Source organism: Stegodyphus dumicola, chromosome 8 (genome assembly GCF_044657685.1).
Source record: "Stegodyphus dumicola isolate Sdum_Otavi_A_Nest chromosome 8, ASM4465768v1".
NCBI lineage: Eukaryota > Metazoa > Arthropoda > Arachnida > Araneae > Eresidae > Stegodyphus > Stegodyphus dumicola.
Window position 1 is genome coordinate 191,631,447 of NC_140775.1, and position 23,391 is coordinate 191,654,837.

At 33.9% G+C, this 23,391-nt stretch overlaps 2 protein-coding genes across 3 annotated transcripts in view; both read left to right on the plus strand.

Annotated features, from left to right (window-relative positions):
• The first annotated feature begins 1,592 nt into the window (after nucleotides 1-1,592).
• LOC118199162 (uncharacterized) overlaps nucleotides 1,593-23,391 on the plus strand; it is a 35,768-nt gene continuing 13,969 nt past the window's right edge. Inside the window, exons 1-2 of one of the 2 annotated variants that reach the window (XM_035370963.2) lie at nucleotides 1,593-1,713; nucleotides 22,155-22,320. The gene's annotated coding sequence lies outside the window, so the exon portion shown is untranslated. The remainder of the gene's footprint in view (nucleotides 1,714-22,154; nucleotides 22,321-23,391) is intronic. The other variant, XM_035370964.2, reaches the window with a different exon arrangement.
• On the plus strand, nucleotides 1,720-3,163 carry mRpL1 (mitochondrial ribosomal protein L1). The gene has a single exon (XM_035370962.1). The coding sequence runs from the start codon at nucleotides 1,842-1,844 to the stop codon at nucleotides 2,940-2,942; it is 1,101 nt and encodes a 366-aa protein (XP_035226853.1). The 5' UTR covers nucleotides 1,720-1,841; the 3' UTR covers nucleotides 2,943-3,163.

Here is a 23,391-nt window from a genome sequence, read left to right on the forward strand (position 1 = left end):
CTGAGTATCGTCACTTTAAAAAGAAACACCCTGTAGCTTATATAGTTTGTAGTAGTTGTGGCAGTGGAATGCAGGGACTTCTGAAAATTGTATAGAGTTTCATGGAACTTAAAATGTTAGCTGTAGTTGCTCTTTGCTTGCACATGTAGATCATGAGGTGGATAGATACTGAGAAGCTAGCGAAGGTTTAGGATGGCTGGCACATATCTTGGCTCATGGAAGTAATGCGTCAATGATTTTACAAATTTATATTATTGTTGGCTTGGTGCTAATAACGTAGCGCTGGAAGGCCTCAGTTATTGTTGTGGGATGCGTAATGTGTGTTAAGGTTGTCAATGGGCAATGGAAGATGTAGTGATCGGGTGCTCCTTCTCGGCCGCAGATGCAGGTGTCCGTGTTGAAGATGTGATGTCTGAAGTAATATGAAGAAGGCCGTGTTCAGTCATACGTCTTGTGAATTGTGGGTTGCAATAAGGCAGGCCGTTGACACTTTTGGAAGGAAGATGTATGTACGGCTACCTATTTCACTTGTGTTCCTTTCATGTTGACACTCTCTGAGGACTGCTTGATAATGCTTTTAGATGAGACGGCGGGGACCAGGACGTCTCTGGACAGACATAGCAAAACAAAATGGCGACAAAGCCTTGGGTTCGTCCCATGACCACACTATCTTATCATATCGTGTCAAGCAGTGCCGCTTTCCTGCGCTGTTGTATTCAGTAGCGTATGAGTAGAGTGTTTACGAATTTCGACAATATTCCTAAAGACGATATTATTATTTTTTGAAATTTTTTGAATAAGTCTCCGCGTGCCACTATTAAAACTCCGCCATATATGTGGCACGCATGCCGCAGGTTGGCCATCTATCGCTTAGCCTAAATTCCTGATCCGAATCATGGCATTTCGAATCCATGAGTATTATGTAGCATTTGATGAATTAGAGTTGTTATGGTTGATAAATCTAGTATGTCCTTTCTAAATATACCTGGTCCACAGTATTTTTATATTTTGAATCTTGTAATTTGTCTCGTTTGTGCGTTTAATTTTAAAAAAATTGGGAGGTAAACAGGGAAAGTATAAAACATATTCTTTTTGAAGGAAAACAAAACTTTCGACATGGAACCAAAACAGGAAATTTTCATAGTCATCTATACAATCTGCTGAAATTTTTAATTTCTTGAGGCTTTTGTACATATTTTGAGTGTATTCTGTGAATTGAGAAATGTGTAGAAGCACGTGTTCCATAGTTTGAGAACCACTGGCATAAATGATTGTTAATAAAATTGTTTAAATTATGTAACAAAGTATGCAACGCTTATAAAATAATTTCTTAGTCTCTACAAAATAAATTTAAGTTCCAGTATCTCATACTTTTTTTAAAACATAAAGAAAATATGTTTTTATCGAAATAGAAAGCAGGAGAAATTTTCATGAAGGTATGCTAATGCATATTATTATTTCTCCAGAAACAAGAATATTTCACGAATTAAAATTTACCATCATTCCACCATAGAAAATCCACATTATGAGTACCACTAATATCTTTTTTTTTTTTTTTTAATTCCCCGCAAATAAAAATATGTTCAAAACCAAAACATTTCTTGGAGCTGTGCGTCAAGCCTCTGAGAACTGCGTCTTTTCTGAATCGGAATTACTAATACTGAAGATTAAGAGTTGCAACACGTTTCGCTGTGGTCTTCGTATTGAATAAAGGTAAACAGTTTTAAATGAGTTTATAATACTTGTGTGTGAAATATTATTATTTCACAAATTTATTTTTTATACCCCAAATCTGGTCGTTAGTGTTATAGTTTTAAAACATATAAAGTCAAACATCTAGTATGTTTACTAAAAGATTGTTCCCTGTTTTTACTGTTTCTTCTGCAGTTTTACTAAAAAGTACTCCAAAGTTAAATGCTCATGTAACTGTCGATTTAATTAAATCTGCTCCCAACTTAGATCTTGTAAGATATGCAGCTAGAAAAGGAACTCGTGCAGCAGCTTTGGCCAAGAAAAAGGTAAGAAAACTTCAGGAGGCAAATAAACCTCCTCCTGTTCCAAAATATCTTCAAAAAAAAGTGAAGGTTTCACGGGAGTTTGAAAGGAAAAGATGCACGGATGAGAACTGGCTTGAAAGTCAGCCTGTTGATAACGTTTGGAATATGAGACTGTATCGTGGTAAACCATACTCTCTTGCCGAGGCTATAAGAATGCATAGAGAAACACATGAACCTGAAATGTTAAACAACCCATCTGCTTTTATTTATGCAAATATTGAATTGGATTTGAAACTAAAAAAGCAGAATCGTTTTATGGATGATTTTAATGGTATTATTACATTTCCGAATGAATTTGAAACACCGAAAAAAAATAGAATCATTGCAATTTGTAAGGAACCTGAAGACCAAGCTAAAGCCTCAGACGCAGGTGCTGTTTATACAGGATCCGGTGCACTGATTAAACAGATTCTTTCTGGTGCTATATCTAAGGAAGATTTTGATTATGTTGTGTGCCATCCAGAAATGTTAAAAGAACTGAATGTTTTGCGAGGTATTTTAGAAAAGAAGTTTCCTAACACCCGAAATGGTCTACTGAGATTGGATGTAGACAAAGCAGTTGCTAATTTCATCAAAGGAATTGAATATGAGTTGAAACGAAGTGTGATTGAGCCTGATTTTGGATGGGTGGATGTATGCTTTGGACAACTGAATATGCCTATTGAGAAGTTGGAGGAAAACTTGAAATTTGCTTTAAGCACTGTTGAGAAACATAAGCCCATGGGAACTGAACATATTCTTTTTATCATTCGAACATTATTATGGTGTGAAAAGTCAAAAGAGAAGTTCAAAATACCCCACTGGGAATATTTGCCGAATTATCCAGTAAATGGTATTTTAAAAGATGATGAAGAAGCTGAAAGTGAAAACATGCAGTCTGCTTGAAAATTTTAAATTCTCATCTAAATTTCCTTTTTGTATAAATATTAAACATGGTTTTGCTTGCAAGTAGAATTTGTTTAGTTTAAACACACTTCTCAGATCTTCAGCAAATATTTTTGTGGTTAGATTCGGAACAGTTAATATTTTGCCATTTTTCCTTCTAGATAAAAAAAAATTTTAGTCATCAAATAATATCTTTTGAATAATAAAGTGTGTTTAGGTTATTTATGTATATTTTGTTTTATTTGTTGTTTTAATAAGTACCTTTAATAGACTATGAATTATTTATTATAAATTCAGTTGTATATAACAATAAAGGTATTTTTTTAATTTATAAAAATATTGCTGTTGAAGCAGTATATACACCTTTATAATACTCAGAATTATATTGGTTTTTTGAGATAAACTCTTTTTGTATTTAATGAATACAGTACTCTTTTTATATTTAGTTTGTAGAGACATTAGGTTATTTCGAAGCAAGAGACATGAAAAAGTAGCAATGTCCTCACTGTGACTCGAACCACGTACCTCTCGAATATACGTCGAGTGTGCTGACCACTCTACCATGAAGGCATGCTTAAAAGGGAGAAATACCTTAATTTTTTTTTTAAATAGTGGTTGGAGAATAATACAGTTTGTATTACAGTTTTGCAAAATTTAAATTTGGGAAGATATTTTAAAAGCTTGTTCTAAATTTTTATTATTTAATGAAAATAAACTTTTCCCTATCAGTGATTCACAGATTTACTGGAATTTGTTAATAATGCTATAACCTGCATAATGTTAACATTACTAGACTGGTATGTAAATTTAAATATCTTATTGAATTAATTTAATGGAAAACAGTCAAATAAAATAGTTTTAGAAGAAATGCATTATATATGCCTTAAAAAAAATGCGAGTAGAAAATAATACATTTTTACTGAAGAGTGAAAATGGATCGAAAGTCAAGCAGCATTGAACCCTATCTTGGGAAGGTAAACTATTTGTGAATGTAGCATGCTGCTACGGAATGTTTTTTTTTCCCTTTAAATCTCCTTCCTTATCCATCTCTAGCCTCTTGGAAGTTTGTATTTAGGTATTTGTAAATCTGCATTAAAGTGTACTTTTTTTTAATGTAAGAATTGATAATTATCTGAAAAAGTATTTTCTGGAAGTGGTTTTCTTATATAGTTTATGTAAGAAAAATTCTTAATTGAGAACCTTTTTAGCCCAAAGGGGCGTTAGACCCAAAGGGCTATTTATTAGTCTGAAAATGGCATTTTGCATCGTTTCCTTTTTTGTGTTGAATCACTTTTCAAACTTTTGCCACTAAATGTTATCGCCATGTATTATATTAAAAAAAAAACTAAATAATGAAGAATCTGTGTTAATGCTTCTCACAGTGTAAAAAAACAACAGTGCCTAGAGCCATCAAATTTAGAATAACATAGTCCTCCAACCAAACATGGACACTTGGAAGCCCGATTAGAATTTGAAATTTGTTTTATTATCTATTTCAAATTTTGTAAAAGTTTAATGAATTTTTGGTTAATCTTTGGATTATGGTAACTTGGCGAAAATTTGGCAACCAGCCCTGCTACAGCAACCTGCTAGTTTTTGTTTGGACGCCATTTTGTATTCACGAAGTAAAGTTTTTCCCAACAATCTGCTAGCCGAATTACGCTTATGCTAGAACTTTTATGGAACAAAAGTGCTTAATCATGACGAAGATTAGGTGCGAAATTGGGAGAAAGTGCAGAATCGCCCACTGCTTACCGCGTTTTTAAGAATTGCACATACACGGTATCATCCATGTACACGTCGACCTATTTTTACTTTAAAAAAATATCTCGAAATTGCACAAAAATGGCATTGCGCACACCCTTGACTTTATCCATGTACACTGCTAAAGTCCTAGCTAGTAACCTTTATTGCCTTACCAAAATGTCGCCAAACTCCCTGTTACCATATTCCAAAGATTAGCCGAATTTTTTATTAACAAACTCAACGATTTCAAAGTGAGCAATAGCAACACTGTACAGAAAAAAACATTTTTATCTCTAGCGTCCGAGACTGTGTATCGGAAATTCTAAAGATATGCTGTTTTTAAATATTTTGTGATCTTGCCGTTGAATTGAATTTCATGTATTTGAAGTGCGAAGAACATGATATTTAATAAATAAAGGTAACATACAAAAAGTTAAAAAAAGCTCCTTTGGGTGTAATATAACATCTGAAAGCTTTCAGATTTCCTTTTTTTTTTTTTTTTCATTTTTTATCTGTAAATCTGTATATTTCTTCCTTTTTCTTTTGTATGCTGCATCTTTCTTTCTTCCATGTGCAATATCAGCAATTATCTTCAATTCTATTAGCATTGGTATGATCCTGGTGTTTTTTACCAAATTCTTTAATATCTCACTGGGAGATACAGTGGATGGACAAAAATATGGAAACACCTTGTGAAATGCATGTTTGAAAAGAAAGATTGATTTTAATGAAATATGTAGGTGGCGCTGGTGTTTTTGACTACTGACACCACCTACACAACTTCGTAAATGTGCTAAACAGTTCAGTTGTTGTCGGAGTACTGTTATGTGAGGTTGTCATTGCATTATGTCAGAGTTAACAGACTTCGAATGTGGGCAAATTGTTGGAGCACATATGGTAGGTGCTTCCGTAAGCAAGGTAGCCGAGGTGTTTAGTGTTTCAAGAGGTACTGTATCGAAGATTTATTCCGCATATTTGAAAAGCGGAAAAACATCATCTGCTAAATCACAGCGCGGACAAAAGTGTGCCTGAGTGATCATGACAGACGATCATTAAGGGCAATTGTGACGAAAAATAAGACCACAGCTGCAAAAGTTACTGCTGAAATGAATGTTGTGTTACCGAACCCTGTGAGTACCAAAACAATTAGAAGGGAGCTTCATAAACAGGGAATTGCTGGCCGTGCTGCAATTGAGAAGCCACTCATCAGTGATGCTAATGCCCGTAACAGGAAAAGGTGGTGTTTAAGTCATAAAGCCTGGACTATAGAGCAGTGGAAGCGAGTAATATGGTCTGACGAGTCTTCTGTCACACTGTTTCCCACTTATGGCCGAGTTTACGTCTGGAGAACGCCATCTCAAGCCTATAATACAGACTGTACTCTTGTTGCCAAGAGTGAAACATGGTGGGAGTTCTGTTATGGTTTGGGCAGCCATATCGTGGTTCTCTGATAGCCCCATGATAACTGTGTCAGGGCACATGACTGCCAAGACTTATGTGAACATTTTGGCCAATCAAGTTCATCCCATGGTACAAACTTTGTTCCCCGATGGTGATGGTGTCTTCCAAGACGACAAAGCCCCTGTTCACACAGCTCACATTGTCCAGGACTGGTTTTCTGAGCACGAGGATGAGTTGTCCCATCTCCCCTGGCCACCACAGTCAACAGACCTGAATATTATCGAACCTTTGTGGTCTACATTGGAACGGAAAGTGCGTTCTCGTTATCCACTGCCAACATCGTTATCTGAACTTGCCACCGTTTTGCAAGAAGAATGGTATAATATTCCCTTGGCAAACATACAGGAACTGTATTTATCCATTCCGAGAAGACTGCAAGCTGTTTCGGATGCCAACGGGTTTCCTACACCATATTAAGCAAAGAAACATGTTTTTTTAAAGGTGTTTCCATATTTTTGTCCAAACCCTGTATCTTCTTGTTCATCACTTACTGGTCCAAGAATTTCTAGGTAAAACTTTTGATGCAAATTTAAAAACTGAAGTTATACTTCTTGAGCATTCTTAACACGTTGACTGCCACGACACTTTTCGGATTCTGGTCCGAGAAGCCAAATCGATTTGATCATATTATATTATTAAAAATACTAATTATGATTTGTAATAATCATTAAAAAGTTTAAAGTGTTTTTTTTTTTTTTTTTTTTTTTTTTTAGAAAGAAGGGTGCTATGAATTATCTCGGCTTTTGTTAGACGAAGCTCTTTGCAGAAGCCCACTACAAGTTGATTCGTACAGACATGCTTTGGCTTGTCGTCTTGGTATGGCTAAAACAAGCATTTAGCTAGTAAGTACTGTATTTGACGGCATATAAGACGCACTTTTTTCCCTAAATTTGGTCTCAAAAAAGTAAGCTGCGTCTTATACGTGAAGGTAATTGCATTCAATAATTGTTTATTTGGCTTTTACGAAACGTGAGAACTAAAAGAAACCACACTATTGAAACTTTTTTTCCTTGTGTGTGGCCGTCTAAATAAGGGTGCATCTTATATGCTGTCAAATACAGTAACTTGTAGTGGTGCAAAAGTGGCATGTCAAGAAACTACGAAATAACTCATATTGGGTGTCCTGAAGAAGAGCGCTAATACAAGTTATCTCGTGTTGGGCAGGCAACATGTTAATATTAAAATTTTTGTTGCATAACTTCAACTTAATAACTAGAAACTTAATTGTGACATTCTTTCAGGCAATCCAGATTTTTTTGGCTTCACTTATGACAAATTCAGAGTTTTTATTTAATATTAATTTTAATATGTTTTCCAATGAAAGTCTCCTACTTCAGTTACCTTCTGATAGGAGAGAAAACTTTTTATCAAATTATTCCTATCTTTTACAGCAGAAACTTGCAAATTTGATACAGTGTGGACCGAGTAGATAGCAGGTTACCAAAAATGATGAGTTTTACAGAATCTGAGGTGGATGTTTCATAATATATTACTATAAATTAATCTGTTAAATGTTTAAATTTCTTAAATGCATAAAGAATAAAAAAAAAGTTTAATCTGGAATAAAATAATTATCTTTTTATAGGCCAATGTAGGAACACTGAATTCAAAATTCATTTTAAAATGTTTCATTTACTTGAAAATATTTTATTTATAAATGAAAGGGGACTTGATTTTGTATATAAAAATCATGTTTCAGACATAAAAACAGAAAATGTGTAGAAATTCATTAAAGAATTAATGAATTGTATTTGGGTGTTAATTTTATATGGGTAAAGATATTATATAATTTATAGTGTATGTGTATGATTATTTAATAGAAAGTATTTCATAAATTTAACTACCAATAATTAACTGAAGAAGATTTTTCTCTATATAAAATAACAATGCGTGTCTAAGAAATCTGTTCATTAAAAAACAATGCAGACATTCCAAAATCCATATATTAAGACTAGGATTACTGTATTTTAGTGAAAAAAAAGCTAGGGCAATATGTGTTTATGAGGGGGAGGCCAAAGTACACGACCCCACTGGAATCAACCAGTGAAAAATTTATCAGGGACGTAGCTAGTTTCAAGCGTCCGGGGGCAACTGAAGAATTTGCGCCCCTTTCTGTGTGCCAAGAATGGAAACAATTTCATAGCATCAATTTGGTGCCCCTTGGATGCTGCACCCAAGGACAGATGTCCTCCCTTGCCCCACCCTAGCTACGCCACTGAAATTAATTTTTGTATTGGGGCAATTGTGCACCCTTATTATCTACTTACATACCCCCCAAAAAATAAAAAAAACTGAGTAACAGTTGATGGCATTATTTGCCAGCAACTCGCTACTGCTCTACACCCTTGAAAATTTTATATGGTTACAGTGACCATGAGACTGAGAAAGCCTTTTTTATCATAAGGCCTTGTGTTAAATCACAAACTGTAAAAGTCATTTAGTCCATTCACACTTCTTTGATAAGGTTTAAACCATAGCCAATCAGAAGGGAAAGTAGTACATATATGCTCAACCATCGACCAAATATCAGTTCGTATTTACGTTGGTGTGGTTAGTTTCTTCTTTCTTATACCAAGTTTGCACTTTGAACTTTTAGGCAAAATCCTTAAACCAGTTTTTATGATGTAGCAAAGTCTGGTTGCCTAACAATAAACCTCAACTATGACCAAAAAACAAATATGTGAACAGAGCCTGACATTTTATGAAAAATTAATTTTAATAATTAGAAGACCTACAATATATATATTGTTACGAATTTGATATTTAAAAAGCTAATGTTAGTTCAATTATAAATTAAATGGTTTTATTTCTCGCGCAGTGCAGCGCATGACGAATATTAAAAGAAAGCTAAGCCGGAAAAATTAAAAATACAAGAGCGCGTGCGTTAAATAAATAAATATCTCTTTTTGATTTCGAGAAAGTGCTGGAAAATTCTAGCGCGTGATTTTAAAATCTTATAAAAGGAGGAAAACATCTCAGTTTGTAGTAGTTGCTTAATTTGTTGTTGTTTAGAAAACTGCTCTTGTTGATTGTAGCGAATTCGCAGATTAGTGTTCTTTAGCTGTTTTGAATTACGTTCTATTGGATATTTGAGTAGTTAAAAGATAACTACTGTGAGATATTGTAATACAGCATGATAATTTGAGAAAATTTAAGCATTTTTGTTGTGATAATAATAAATTTTTGTTCATTTTTCATCGGACTTGTGCATTCATTTAGTAACGAATCCGTACGCACGCAACAATTTTTGGTGTCAGGAGTGGGGTTTGAATGCCAATCACAAGAGCGATGGAAGAACAGTTAAAACAATTCAAGGTAGCTTTTGCTACATTTAAAGAAGAAATGAAAGACTCTGTTAAAGAAGAAATTAGGTCCGTTAAAGAAGAAATGAAGTTGGGCCAGGAATCTGTTAAGGACGAAATGAAAGCCATTCAAGCTGGTCAAGAAAAGATTGAAGCAGGTCAAGAAGAAATGAAAAGAGAGATTACCTGCATAATAGAAAATAAATTTGAAGCTATGGAAGGCAGAATTGACACAGTTGAAAATAAAGTTGGACTAATTGAAGAAAGAGTTTCTTCGGTGAAAGAAGAAATAGAAGAAAGAGTTTCTTCTGTAAAAGAACATATAGAATGGAGAGTTTCTTCTGTGGAGGAATGAATTGAAGGAAGAGTTTATGCCGTCCAACACCAAATTGAACAACAAATTGATGAGAGAGTTTCTGCAGTTGCCAAAGAAATGGATACTTTAAAGAAATTCGTAGCGTCGGCAGGGAGCAGGAGTGATGATTTTAAATTCTTACCAATGCCTGCTCGTCCACCTCTGAAGCTATCCACATATGATGGGAAGACCTCCTGGCAGGTGTATAAGACACAATTTTCTATCGTGGCGGATGCGAATGGATGGGATTCCCAAGCTAAGGCCTGTCATCTCGCCGCTTCTCTAAGAGCCGACGCAGCGGATATCCTTCAGACTCTTCCCGAAAACAAAAGGTTAGATTTCGAAGTTCTGTCCGGCGCCTTGGAGTTGCGCTTTGGGGAGAAGTGTTTAAAAGACTACAGCAGGCTCCAATTAAAATCTCATCAACAGAAGCCTACCGAAACACTTCAGGAGCTCGCCGCGGATGCTGAAAGGCTGTCCCATCTCGCCTTTTCGGAATGCCCGACAGAAACAAGGGAAATCCTGTCCTTGCAATACTTTATCGACGGCATCCGAGATACTGAAATACAGAAAGCTCTACGAATGGTGGATGTAAAAGATTTAAAAAGTGCTCTAGTGTACGCCATGAAATTTGAGGCAGCCCAGCAAGCCACTCGTCGAGATCGCTACCCAGTCAGAGCTGTGCGAGTCCACGACCCAGGGGACCAATTGATGGCTCGTTTAGATGATTTATCCAGACAAGTCAATGCTTTGATACGGAGTAGCAGTAAGAACAAAGTGGCTGTAAGATGTTGGAGATGTGGTTCTGAAGGTCACCTACGACGGCATTGCAGAACACCCCAGGGCACGGATAATAAAACGGATGAGTTGACAAGACCAGTGAATGCTTTAAGACGGAATAGTGGTGAAACAAAACCGACCCTAAAGTGCTGGAATTGCGGTCTTGAAGGCCACCTACAAAGGAACTGCAGAACTCCCCAGAGCACGGAAAATAAGGCATACGATTTAAACAGACAATTAAATGCCACGGGAAGGAAAAGGACTAACAAGAAACCAAAGTGCTGGAACTGTGGAGCTGAAGGCCACGTACGAAAGAATTGCAGAACACCCCAGGGTATGAAAATTGAGACAATTTCTGAGCAACGACGCAGGAAACAAATTAATGACCATATCAAGGAACGGAGGTTGCCAGATAATGAAAAACCCTGTTTTAAAGCGCTTAAGATCTCTATAGTGAGTGGCAACAATAACGGACTGTCCATCAATGGGAATATCGATGGAGTTCCTTGCAATATTATCATTGACACAGGAGCTAATGTTACCATCATTAGGAAAGATTTAGCTGAACAGTTTAAAGATAAACTTATTTGGACGCCATCCTGTGTTACCCTTCAGACTGCGTCTGGTGACAAGATCGACATAACTGGGAAGTTAAACGTAAACATCACGTTTGGAAGTGCCGCCTACCATCACACGGCATATGTGGCGGATATCACAGATCCATGCATACTCGGATTGGACTTTTTAAGGAAATACAATTTTTCCTTAGATTTCAAAAACAATAAGCTGCTTTCAGCATCTGATGGCATGACTATCCATCCTCAAAAGGGATCCTCGCCTGGAAATGTCGACGCCTTGTCCGAAAGATCGAGCTCGGGAAGCTGCCAAAATCATACCAGGGTCGAAAAGAAACTCAAGACTACCAGCTATTCTCCATCCCAGAAGCTCTTCGGTCGAGACCTTCGTCTGCCTTGTGACCGCCTGTTTAGTCGCCCTACGGATGCGCCTTCATCGCCTGAGGAACACATCCAAGATGCCCAGGCCCGGTTTGAGGGGATGCACCGTTCTGCACGAAAGCGAGTCAACTTGGCGACGGAGAAAATGAAGACCAGATGCGACACAAGAGCTGCTAGACAGAGATCCAACAAAGGAGACAAGGTGTGGTTGTGGAACCCAATTCAACGAAAAGGACTGAGTCCTAAATTACAGTCACCTTCGGATGGTCCATATACAGTGCTGAACACGAATGACGTCGTGGTTCGGATCCGTGAGTCTTCGAACTCTTACGACAGGTTAGCTTATTACTATGGCCATAGTACATAATGTAAATAATTGTAAATAGTATCAGACCATGGTCCTTTTTGTTTTTAAATGTGTATTTGATTTGTTTTGTATTTAGTATTTGATAGCATTTGATTTGTTTAAGTTAGTTATTGCATTTATTGTTTATATTGTTTGATATTGTAATGTAATGTTTATGCCTCAGTTGCATTTATGCCACAGTTGTAAGTTTAGCTTCCTGTCCAGGGATTGTACTGCCCGGGACGTGCAGTCCTTGGGAAGGGGGCACTGTTACGAATTTGGTATTTAAAAAGCTAATGTTAGTTCAATTATAAATTAAATGGTTTTATTTCTCGCGCAGTGCAGCGCGTGACAAATATTAAAAGAAAGCTAAGCCGGAAAAATTAAAAATACAAGAGCGCGTGCGTTAAATAAATAGATATCTCTTTTTGATTTCGAGAAAGTGCTGGAAAATTCTAGCGCGTGATTTTAAAATCTTATAAAAGGAGGGAAACATCTCAGTTTGTAGTAGTTGCTTAATTTGTTGTTGTTTAGAAAACTGCTCTTGTTGATTGTAGCGAATTCGCAGATTAGCGTTCTTTAGCTGTTTTGAATTACGTTCTATTGGATATTTGAGTAGTTAAAAGATAACTACTGTGAGATATTGTAATACAGCATGATAATTTGAGAAAATTTAAGCATTTTTGTTGTGATAATAATAAATTTTTGTTCATTTTTCATCGGACTTGTGCATTCATTTAGTAACGAATCCGTATGCACGCAACAATATTTTTATAATCCTGTACAACAGATAAAAGTTGGTATGAAGGAATAAAAGAACATCATACAACAAGAAGAGCTCAGTATTCAAAAATAAACTGCACTGCAGATCATTCAAAAATAAACTGCAGATGTGGATGGCTGGGACTCTTGTTTGCGTTCCATTCTTGCATGTTCTTGATTACAGAATATTTTCTTTAGGTACTTTGTTGACTTTATATGTTCATGAAAATCTCTAGAATGAAAATTTATAATTCACATGGAAGTTTAAAAGTTCCTCTATCATTGAGACTATAATCGACCTGTTTCTGGAGACCCATATGTTGTAAAATTGATATTGAATAATAATTGAAAAAAACCTTCTTTAGTGGAGCTGATGCATTTAACAGCAAAAGTGATTAATTAGACGAACAGGCCATCTTATTTAAAATTTCTGGAAATAGCCTCAGATGCAGTTACAAATTCCAGACTATCTAGGCTAGTACTGGACATCTGGTAAAGACTTGCAGAAAATATTTCTCACTTGTTCAATCTATTTTTGTTCATTCTTACGTTTAAGTAAAATTTAATTAATTAATTTTAACATTAAAAATAAAGTTACCTATATAAGCAACTCTCACAAGTATTGTGAAGAATACTGTCTACAATCTAGCTACTTCATTTGAGTTTCTTAATATACATTTTTAATATTTTTAGGTTGAATTACCTAAATTATTGCAGTTTACAATTATTTCTTGATTTTAACTATATCAAAGTCACTACATGAAAATACTATTTTTAAATCTTTAAAATAATTTAGTAAATCTTTTAAATAAACCAGTGCCATATAAAAAGTTTACATTGTTCTTGAGCATTTTTAATTTCCTAATCAGCTTGTGTGCCAAAATATAAACAAATTCTGTTTCAAAATTTTTTTCAGGACAAACTGTTGGTTTTTTAGATTTTCATACTAAATAATTTTCTTCTCTCAATTTTATGAATGTTAGAAATGTTTAAATAATTCAAAATACTTCGAAAGTCTATTTGCTTCTTTTATGCTTTCCTATCTATTAGCTTTTAAAACTTTTATTAATTTCTGTTTTATTAAAGTGTTCTGCGAAAAGGTAGTAATTTTTATGTCATACCAAAGAATTACGTAAAAAAATAGTAACTGTAAGTATGTTTAACTTCTGCTTTTTCATTGTCAGAATTTACTTTTCTTGTTTCTTTAAAATTTTTTACTATTTTTCATGCCAGTTAAAGCTGCATGCAGTTCCTTTGATCAGTATTTAACCATTGTTTCAATACATGATTTCCAACATATATCATGAATCTATAGAAATTTGTAAAAAAATTTCAAAATAATGCTTGATTGCTTGTTAATCCTTGAGGATAAAAAGTTGGGCAATGTAAGTATTTAGATATAGAAACTGGTCTGTATTACATTTAGCCATGCTGGAACCCAACTCTGAAATCGGACAATGTCAAAAAAAAAAAAAAAAAAAAAGCTCCAAATGCAAGTGGATCACTGACTAATGTGCCAATTTTTAAAATGTTATATTATTTGGGTGTTTGTGCACTTGAATTTGATAAGTTAACGATCCAGCAAATCAGTAGTGATTCAAGTCTCATTTCACACTTAGAGGATGGATGAAACACACCCACATAGATGAATCAGCCAAGCCCGATTATGGCAACCCTAGTGCCCATGTTTGCTTGTCTCCTCAGATTCCTCAATCTCGTTTCATTCTAGCTTTTGTTAGTGCACTATGTCTTCTATTGATGACAGTGTTAAATCGGCCACGATTACATCTGCAAATGAAATGAGAGCTAAATTTCTTGGGTAGTTTTTAGAAAGTTCAGGTGACAACAGCTGTGTTTTCATGTTCAAAAAATATGAAAGGTTAATGACGAAATGAAAAGCGGTTTGAAGAAAAGAAAAAAGGAAGAGCCCCTCCTCTCTAAGGATTACAGAAGACTAACTATAACTAGTAACTATTTGTGGTATCGGAAACTTAATTTTAAAAAATGACAAATGATGATCAAACCACAAAATATTTTTGCCATACTGACGAAATATTTGAAGTTATTCATAAAGCTGATATAGATATGGGTCACAAAAGAATAAAATGTATAGAAAAGGAACTAAACTAGAAGTACTATAATGTACCTCGAAAAGTAATCGACTTTTCTCTCTGTGAACATTTCTCTCTCATTTGAGAAAAAAATCTGATGTGGGCACCACATGACTTCCTTGTACGGAATATTAAATTATATGCTTTTTTTCCTGTATTTCATTTACACTTATTGAATTGAATTAAATCTACTTCATCGATAGCACAGGAACCGCAATAGAATAAATGCACTCTTTAAAATTTACTATTTATATTTACCATAATAACACTCTGGTGCTAGGTTCACTTAACAGCGTTACATCTCATTCATTTTATAACTCAGAATGTACAAAAGTTATGTCATCTGAAGAATTATCTAATATTTGCCACATATTCTATTCAAACAATATAATAATCTAAACTGATGTATAAAAGAAATTAAACAAATAAAAAAATAAAGTTTTTCATAGACAATTCAGCGCTGCTTACCTAATGTGCATGTGCTGCTCATAAACATTCTCATCTGTCCAAGGCAGACTAAAAATTGAGATCACGGAGCCAATAACAGAGTGAGTAATATATATGTATATAGTTTTTGGTGTAGCTGATTGCAACCAAAAAGAGAATTACACAATTACTTACATGTTATAGCAGTCCTAAATACAACATTTCAACATTCTGAGGCTACTTGTATTTGAGTTATGCGAGATACGTACGTACAGACGTCACGAAAAATATCTCTTCTGAATCCATTTTATTTCAGTTTTATAATTTATTTGCGGAAAAAAGAGACCTTTATTCTCTCCTTACATACAGATGTCACACAAAAACATCATTAAATTTCATTTACAATATTAGCCGACAAAATGGATATTTTCATTCAAATATGATACCGAGAAGTTTTTGTGATTACAATACTTACTTCCTACAAGAAAGTAAAAAGGTAAAAATAAGTGAGTCATTGTTGAACCAATACTTACTAACGCATTCCAAAAACGAGGACGGTTTGACCTCATTGACTTCCAATCAGAGCCTGATTGTGAGTATAAATTCATTTTGAACTATCAAGATTATCTTACTAAATTCCTTTTTTTCACACCCACTGAAAACAAAAACAGCTGAAGAAATTTCTTATAATTTAATCGATATTTTTGTGTCATATCATATTTCACCCTGTATTTTGCAGTCCAATAATGGCTGTCAGTTTTCGAATAAAATCTTCAAAGAGTTAGCATGCATATTTGAAGCAAAAGTACTTAATAGAAAACCCAGACACTCAGACCCAAGGCTTCGTCGAACGAGCAAACCAAGATGTTTGTGACATGTTGGTAATGTGAATGGCAGACAAGTCAGTGGGCAAAATCATTACGAATCTTGCAAATAATAAACAAACAAAATCGTACCTACCATCATGGAATCACCAGAAGCCCAGACAAAACTTTGTTTGGTGTTCCACTTGCTAATGGACTTCCCCGAAAATTTTGTTGTTCAGCAGACCTTGACACTTATGAACATCTAAACATCTGATCTTTTGGCCAGTATACCTGAAAGTAACCATGAAACTGATTCATCAGATTCTGAAAACTATGACATCCATCTTACAAAAACGGAAGAAGTTAATTGAAGAGAAACAAGGTGATCGGACCAAAAAATTAAAAAAGCAAGTCGAAAAAGTGCTAAGAGGCAGTGACAGTAAATTTCCTCCTATGAGTGTCTGTCAGAACATTGTGTTATGGATTCCAGAACTCAACAGAAAAAAGAGCTGTGCCCAGAAATGTGATAGCTGTGATAATGAAAGTGAACGATGATGGCCTATACAAACACGGTACGAAATCCGGAATGTTGGAGAACTTATATTCTAGAAATGAATTCAGACTGATGACAACTTCATATCTGAGAAAGACATTCCAAACTTCAGATACTCTCTTTGAACCACAGTTACCGTCGAATCAGGAAGCTAACAACGTCTTGTTGCAGTGTGACAGCAAAAGATGCAAGTGCCTATCTACTGGTATCAAATGTAACTTCATCACAGTATTTGCCATCACAGTTCTGCCTACAAGAATAAGTTAACAGTGCATTTTTCATTATTTTTTCCATCATTTATTATTTTACTATGTTTTCATTTTGTTCATCACTATGGACATACTTTTTTAACTGTAAGGTTGTTCAAAAATGCAATACATATCATTAAAAGGATTTTTAACTCATTTCATTCAGTCAAATAATTAGAGTAAAAAATGATATTTTTTCTAATTTTATCTAGTTCATTTATCCATGTGAGGGGTGTTCCATCCATCCTCCAAGTGTGAAATCATATATGGATCACTACTGATTTGCCTGATCACAAATTGACCAAATTCAAGTGCACAAACTCTGAAATTATGTGACATTTCAGACCTGGTGCATTTGTTAATGATCCATTCACATTATGAGCATTATTTTCAGACACTGTAAGATTTTGGAGGTTGGGTTCTAACAGCTATATCATTTACTACTAAATTCAAGGAATGTGATTAGCATACACTATAAAATGCATATGCATTTAAATTCAATAAATTTTTCCCCTGTGCATATTTGTGTGATTTTCATAGCTTTAAAAATCACACCAGAATTGCACAGCTCTTGTCCTACTTATAGAATATGTTTGTGTATCAGTTTAATTTTTAGTGTAACTTTTATTATAATGGTATACAGGTATTTTCCTATCAACCATGAAAATTGGTGACAAAATTAACAAATACAAGTTCCAGATATAGATAATGTAAAAAAAACTTAAATAAATATGATTTTTAGCATATCTAAAAAAAAACATAAATAAATATGGGTCCAAGCTTGCATTAATCATTCCAGCAGAAGTTTGGTAGAGGTCATTCTTTAGTTAGTTAGATAAACTGGCTGGCTGAGGGTAAATTTATGTTTTAACCCTCTCAGCGTTATGGCCGGAAAATTCCGTACAGAAGGTTGCCTTCCACATTCATTATACATGAAAATTTCTGCTAGCTTTTAATGTATCTGATTTCAGTTTGGATGTATATTGGAAGAAAAGGAATCAACATACAAAATGAAAGAGTCATTTTTTAATTAAAATCAAGAAAATATCGGTAATTCATGACATTTTGAGGAACTTTGAAATTTCAGGGCTAAACCCGTAACGCTCAGAGGGTTAAAAAAAACCAAGGCAAAGATTTTATGAGCGTGTTGTGTTGTAAACTTATCTGTAATATGTATGCTTTGCTGTTTAGCTATGGTTTTATTTGTCAAAAAGGGTGGAAGGGAAAATATACAAGTACCTTTATAAAATATGTTTATTTTTTTATTACTTTAATTTTTTTGAGACAAATTAGGTATTCATTTACTTCTTATTTTTGGGGGGATGACCACACAGTCTAGTATAATTTAAGATGTCTATATTTATTTTCTGTTTAGCATTTTTTAGCATTAAATAAATCTGCTATGTATTGGCTAATGTATAATACCAATAATATCACATGCAATTATACTTTCTTGCAAATGTCACTGAAACTTTAAGCTCATGTATGGCTGTGCTCTCCTGAACTTTAGAGGTTGCCATGAGTAGTACTGTTGACAGTGTAACACTGAATATGAACTACTAGTATGCTTAAATCGTTGTGAATATCAGAGCCAATGTTGTGAGCTCTCTTTTTTAGATGAATTTTAATTTTATTTAAGTGATTTTTGGTGCGTTCGGATTATCCACTGTACTAAGAAATATTGCCAAATCATTGGCAACTTTATTGAATTGGCCAAAAACATCTGTTTGACTATTTTTATAGCTTGCATGTACTGCTGTATTCATATATGGTAATCAAAAAGGGCATGTTTATACGAAAAGAGATTTTATGAAGGAAAAATTATCTATACGGCTGATATTTATATTTTCAACTCTTCAGTAAAATGACATTTAAATGGAAATAATATAGTAAATCCACATGTACTTAAATATATGTGTGATTGTTGTTCAAAAATGGACCACAAACACAGCAATTCTATCGAATGTTAAAATGAGTGATGCAAATAGATGCCCCTTTTTCTAAAAGTTATGAAACAAACTAAATAATTCGATGATTTCTTAATTAATGTTTATTTTGGTTTTTTTTTCCACTTTTGACAATATATCTGGAAAGCAAAATGTTGATGTTATTTTTCTAATTGCCTTATTTAAGCATGAGACAAAAAGGTGAAAAAAATTGTATGATATTGAAGTTCGTGTAAAAAATGAAATTCAAATTAAGCATATTTGATTTTTTACATTACTGAGTGGAAGCCTGGATCATGAATGTCTCTACCTTGAAAAAACTTTATGAGCAAAGAATGCCTCAGCAAAGGATGTCTTTTATGAATATCCAATTTGGCAGTTAATGATTTCAAAGATGTTTTTAGGTAATCTCTGATACAGAATTAGCGTTTAGGAACATCTAGAAATAGCATTTTCTGCAACTCTCGTTAACAAACATGGCACCAAGTGACTCACATGACCATGAAATTATGAACAGATTGTGTCGCAAGCAAATATTTTAAGGGCTTTGACAAGAAGAATGTTTTTTTTTTCTGTGATATTGTGTCTGTAGGCAGTTAACGATGAAGGCATGGAAGAGTTACTATGGGACTACAAAGTTGAGCTCAACAAGAAAGAAGTAGAACTGTTTTCAGAGAAAAAGGGTAGAAGGAATGAAGATCCTAGTTCTTTGATCCAAAATTTGTGCAAAGTGAGGTAAGGTAAAAATTTCATATAGTGATATTGATCTAATATAGCAGTAGCAAGCTACAGTGTGAGCATTTTTGCTGACGGTGTCGTGTCTCATTTTAGAAACGTTTAAAAACATTGACAACAAGTCATAGTTGACAAATTTTGAGCGAAGTGGAGTCCCAGTGATTCTTAAGTAGAGTCGACTGGTGCTAAGAGACAAAAATATAAAATAAGATGCCTTCGATGATAGCTGCTACATGATGTTTCATGGAATGACACTGCTTATGTAAACAATAGCTTCTTATGTCATCACCTTCTGCTTATGTCATCTACTCTTTTGTATCGGTACTGTAAAACTAAATTATTATTTTTTTTTTAATCTGTTTACTGTTGTGTTTGTCTTTTTTTCACTTATCTTAGATTCAAAGATTTCCACTGGTTTTGTGTAATGAACTTGTATGTAAGCAAGTTTTGTGTTGTTGTTGCAATGAGTGAAATCCCTGGGCCCTGGGCCGAAACAATTTCAGCCATCAGGCCATAACAGGCACCAACCCATCAAACAATAGTGGAAAACAGCGAACCAGCCATGTTCCAACAAGTTTTCCAGTCAAATCAAAATCCCTATCACTTCTGTATTCTGATTAATTTTCATCATAATTTCTTCAGCTACTTCTTTAAATTTCTCATAATTTTCAAAATCCCCATTTATATCAAGCTGATGTCTCCTAACTATGTCTCTAGTTAAACTACAGGATTCAAGGAAGTGACAGTTATTACCTTTTACTATACAAAATTGACAGTTTTCTTGAAGACCAAATCCCTTAAAATATGCTGGGAATCTTTCATGACCAGTAATAAGCTGGTTCATATCTGTATAATTAAATATCTTTTCCTTTTTATCAATTTTTAAAAATCTGATATAACCAGATGATTCCCAATTTTTTTTTTTTTCCATTCCACAAATATCTCCTTTTTCATAATATTTAATAACTTTCTTTTCATGTACAATGCTTCAAGATCTTTCTTTCCTAGGCCTTATGCAGCTTCCTTTGCCTGCATGTCCGATGTCTCATTACCAGTATACCCAACATGGGCCTTGATCCAGTATAAATTTATATTATGTATTTCAGCCAGAAATTTGAAATCATTTTTAATTTGGCTTATGAATAAATTATCAGTGTGTATATTAGAAATTGTATATCATGCAGACAAAGCATCGTAATAAATATCTGTTTTATATCTGTAATATTGTAAGTCAAGTTTTCTTTAATCCATAAAAAATTACCCTAATCTCAGTTTAAAAAACTGAATTCATTGAATTTAACATATATTTTTTATACTCGATCTCTGTTCAATACAAATAAATCACACATGAGTTTTGTGTTATGAACTTGTAATGAATAATGTAGTAAATTTTAAATAAGCAATCATCTGTAATCTTGGAGCAGTTTAATCCATTTTGCATTAACCTTTTGAAGATGGGATGGCCATCATAGTGGCCATAGAGTCCTCTCTTTGAAAAGACGGGTTTGTCCACTTTAGTGGCCATGTCTTTTCCCCCCTTTTTCCAGGCTGAAAAGTGGGGTGAAATGTCAAATTTGACGTACCTGTGGTTTTAACCACTTATCTCTTTCAAAGGTCTTCCTTTTGCGATATAGATGCACCCCTCTGAGAATCCGTTAAACTACACACAAGAATCTTTGTTGCAAATAGGACGTGATTTCTCAAAGGGGGGAAAGCATTCGGTTCAAGATTCCCCGCCTTTTGGTAGCTTTTACTGCTACCAAAGCCACGGCCTCAAAAGGTTAATTCCTATGGCTGAAATATTTTCAGTTTACGAATATTTTGTGTGATAAACACACTTCATGAATGAACTAAATTTCTGAAATGAGATTTTATCGTATATTGCACTAGATTTTGATTTCTGCTATGTTTCTGAACCTTTAACTGCTGTGACAATTTTTTCAGCATAATTACTGTGAGTGGTCTCGCAGACTGCTTTAATGAAACGTGCAAAAATACATACTTTTATGCCTTTTTAAGGAATGTTATAGATACTTTATGTATATTTATTGAATTCTAATTCATTTAAATCAATATATTTTAAAATTAAATTATTAAAGATAAATAATTTAATTTTATGCAGTTAAATTCATATAAAAAATGACCATTTTCTTCATTTTAAGGAACAAAGCTTTTAAAGAACAAATATTTTATTAAACATGTATAAAAATATGTGAGTTTAATAAGTATTGCTGTTGATGAAACCATAATTCTACAACCATGAATTTAATTATTAATAAAGAATAGATTAGTATTTCTTTGTGTACAAGGAGATACTAATCTATTCTTTATTAATAATTAAATTCATAAGATGATACACACTCATATGAATTTAATTACTCATGAATTCATGAAAAATTTATAAGATTATACACAGTCAAAACACATTTTTTGAGAGCACTGAAGACATACTGGTTCCTTGCATTCCAAGCATTTGTATGCTGTTTTTCTCTTCTTACAAGATGGGCACAGACTACATGTTTTTCTTCATGATTTGATAAATCCATTCTCTAAATTTCCAATGATTCTTCTAATTGTTACCTTCAGTTCTCTTTCTAAAAAAGCGGAAGTTATCAAAACTTTCAAATGCAGTTTAATAAGTTGATTAGCTAATAAAAGCATAAAAGGTTTTCTTTTCAGTTTTGTAGTGTCAAGATGACTGGAAAAATATGTATGAATTCCAAGTAGCTTCGAGCTTTGCTCTAGAGCTTACTTTTGCAGGATGTTTCAGACGGTGGAGCTGAATTATTGTGTTATGCTTTGGCGTTCGTACTGCCCAGTTTGCTTCTTTTTTGTACCATTTCAAGTAAGTTTTTCCATAAAAGTTATCATTTTGTTCATAGTCATTAGAAAAATTATGATATTCATCTGCAGAATGTTCAGATTCACTTTTGCTTTCACTGTGAATACTACATGATTCTTCAGAATCAGAGTGTTCTACATAAAAAATATTGTTGACAAAATATTCAGTTTCTTTTTGAGTGAGATATACAGGACGTTTTCATGTAAAATTTGAAGCCATATTTATCACTTTTACGAAAACAAGCAACATAAATAACGTCTATCGTCTACTAAAACTGGTATGCATTTGCTCCCACACAAAAAATAAAACACACAGTAAGTGAAACCATAATAAAGCTAGAAGTGTAAAACTGGATATGTGATCTTGTGGGACAGATTTGGGAAGGCAGGAGGAAGGACAGGGACCAGTCTCCATTTTTAGGGGTGAAAACAACGGTTAGAAAATCCTCAGCGATCTCTCAGACCACTCACAGCAGTTAATGGTTAATTTGCTGTCTCTAGGAGCTATATGAATGTATTAATGTGTATGAGAGATAAATGAATGATAACTGCATGAATATGAAATTTTAGGTTAAAGAAACTTAGTGTATTAAATATTTTGAAAGTTATTAATCCAATATAGATTAAAAAATTCATTAAAGTGTAATTCATGGAAAAATTTGAGGTATTCATAATAGGAAAATTCAGTATGGCCTTTACTGTATGTTATATTTATGAAACACGCATGGTAGAACTCATCTTCTGAACTTTAATTAAATCCCACTTCATAAAAATGGTGAAGTAAATATAACTTGACAAGTAGGCTCCAAAATCAGTCATTCCCAATTTTCTTTAATGAATCTTTCTTCTTCCCATTGTGATTGTGTTTATTTGTGAAGATACTTTGAAATATAGAGCAGTTTCATAAAACTTGCAGATGAAATTGCATAACTGACATTTGTTTTTTAAGTTAGGTGTATCATGAATGTATGTAATGTAGTATGTAATAGCCTGGACTGTTTTATCATTTACTACTATAAAATAAATGTAGATCTGTTATAAAAAGTTAAAAACTCTCTGGTATATTACAAACATT

Excerpts from the sequence above, each read along its gene's own strand:
- mRpL1 (XM_035370962.1), top strand. The coding sequence starts at position 1,842 with ATGTTTACTAAAAGATTGTTCCCTGTTTTTACTGTTTCTTCTGCAGTT.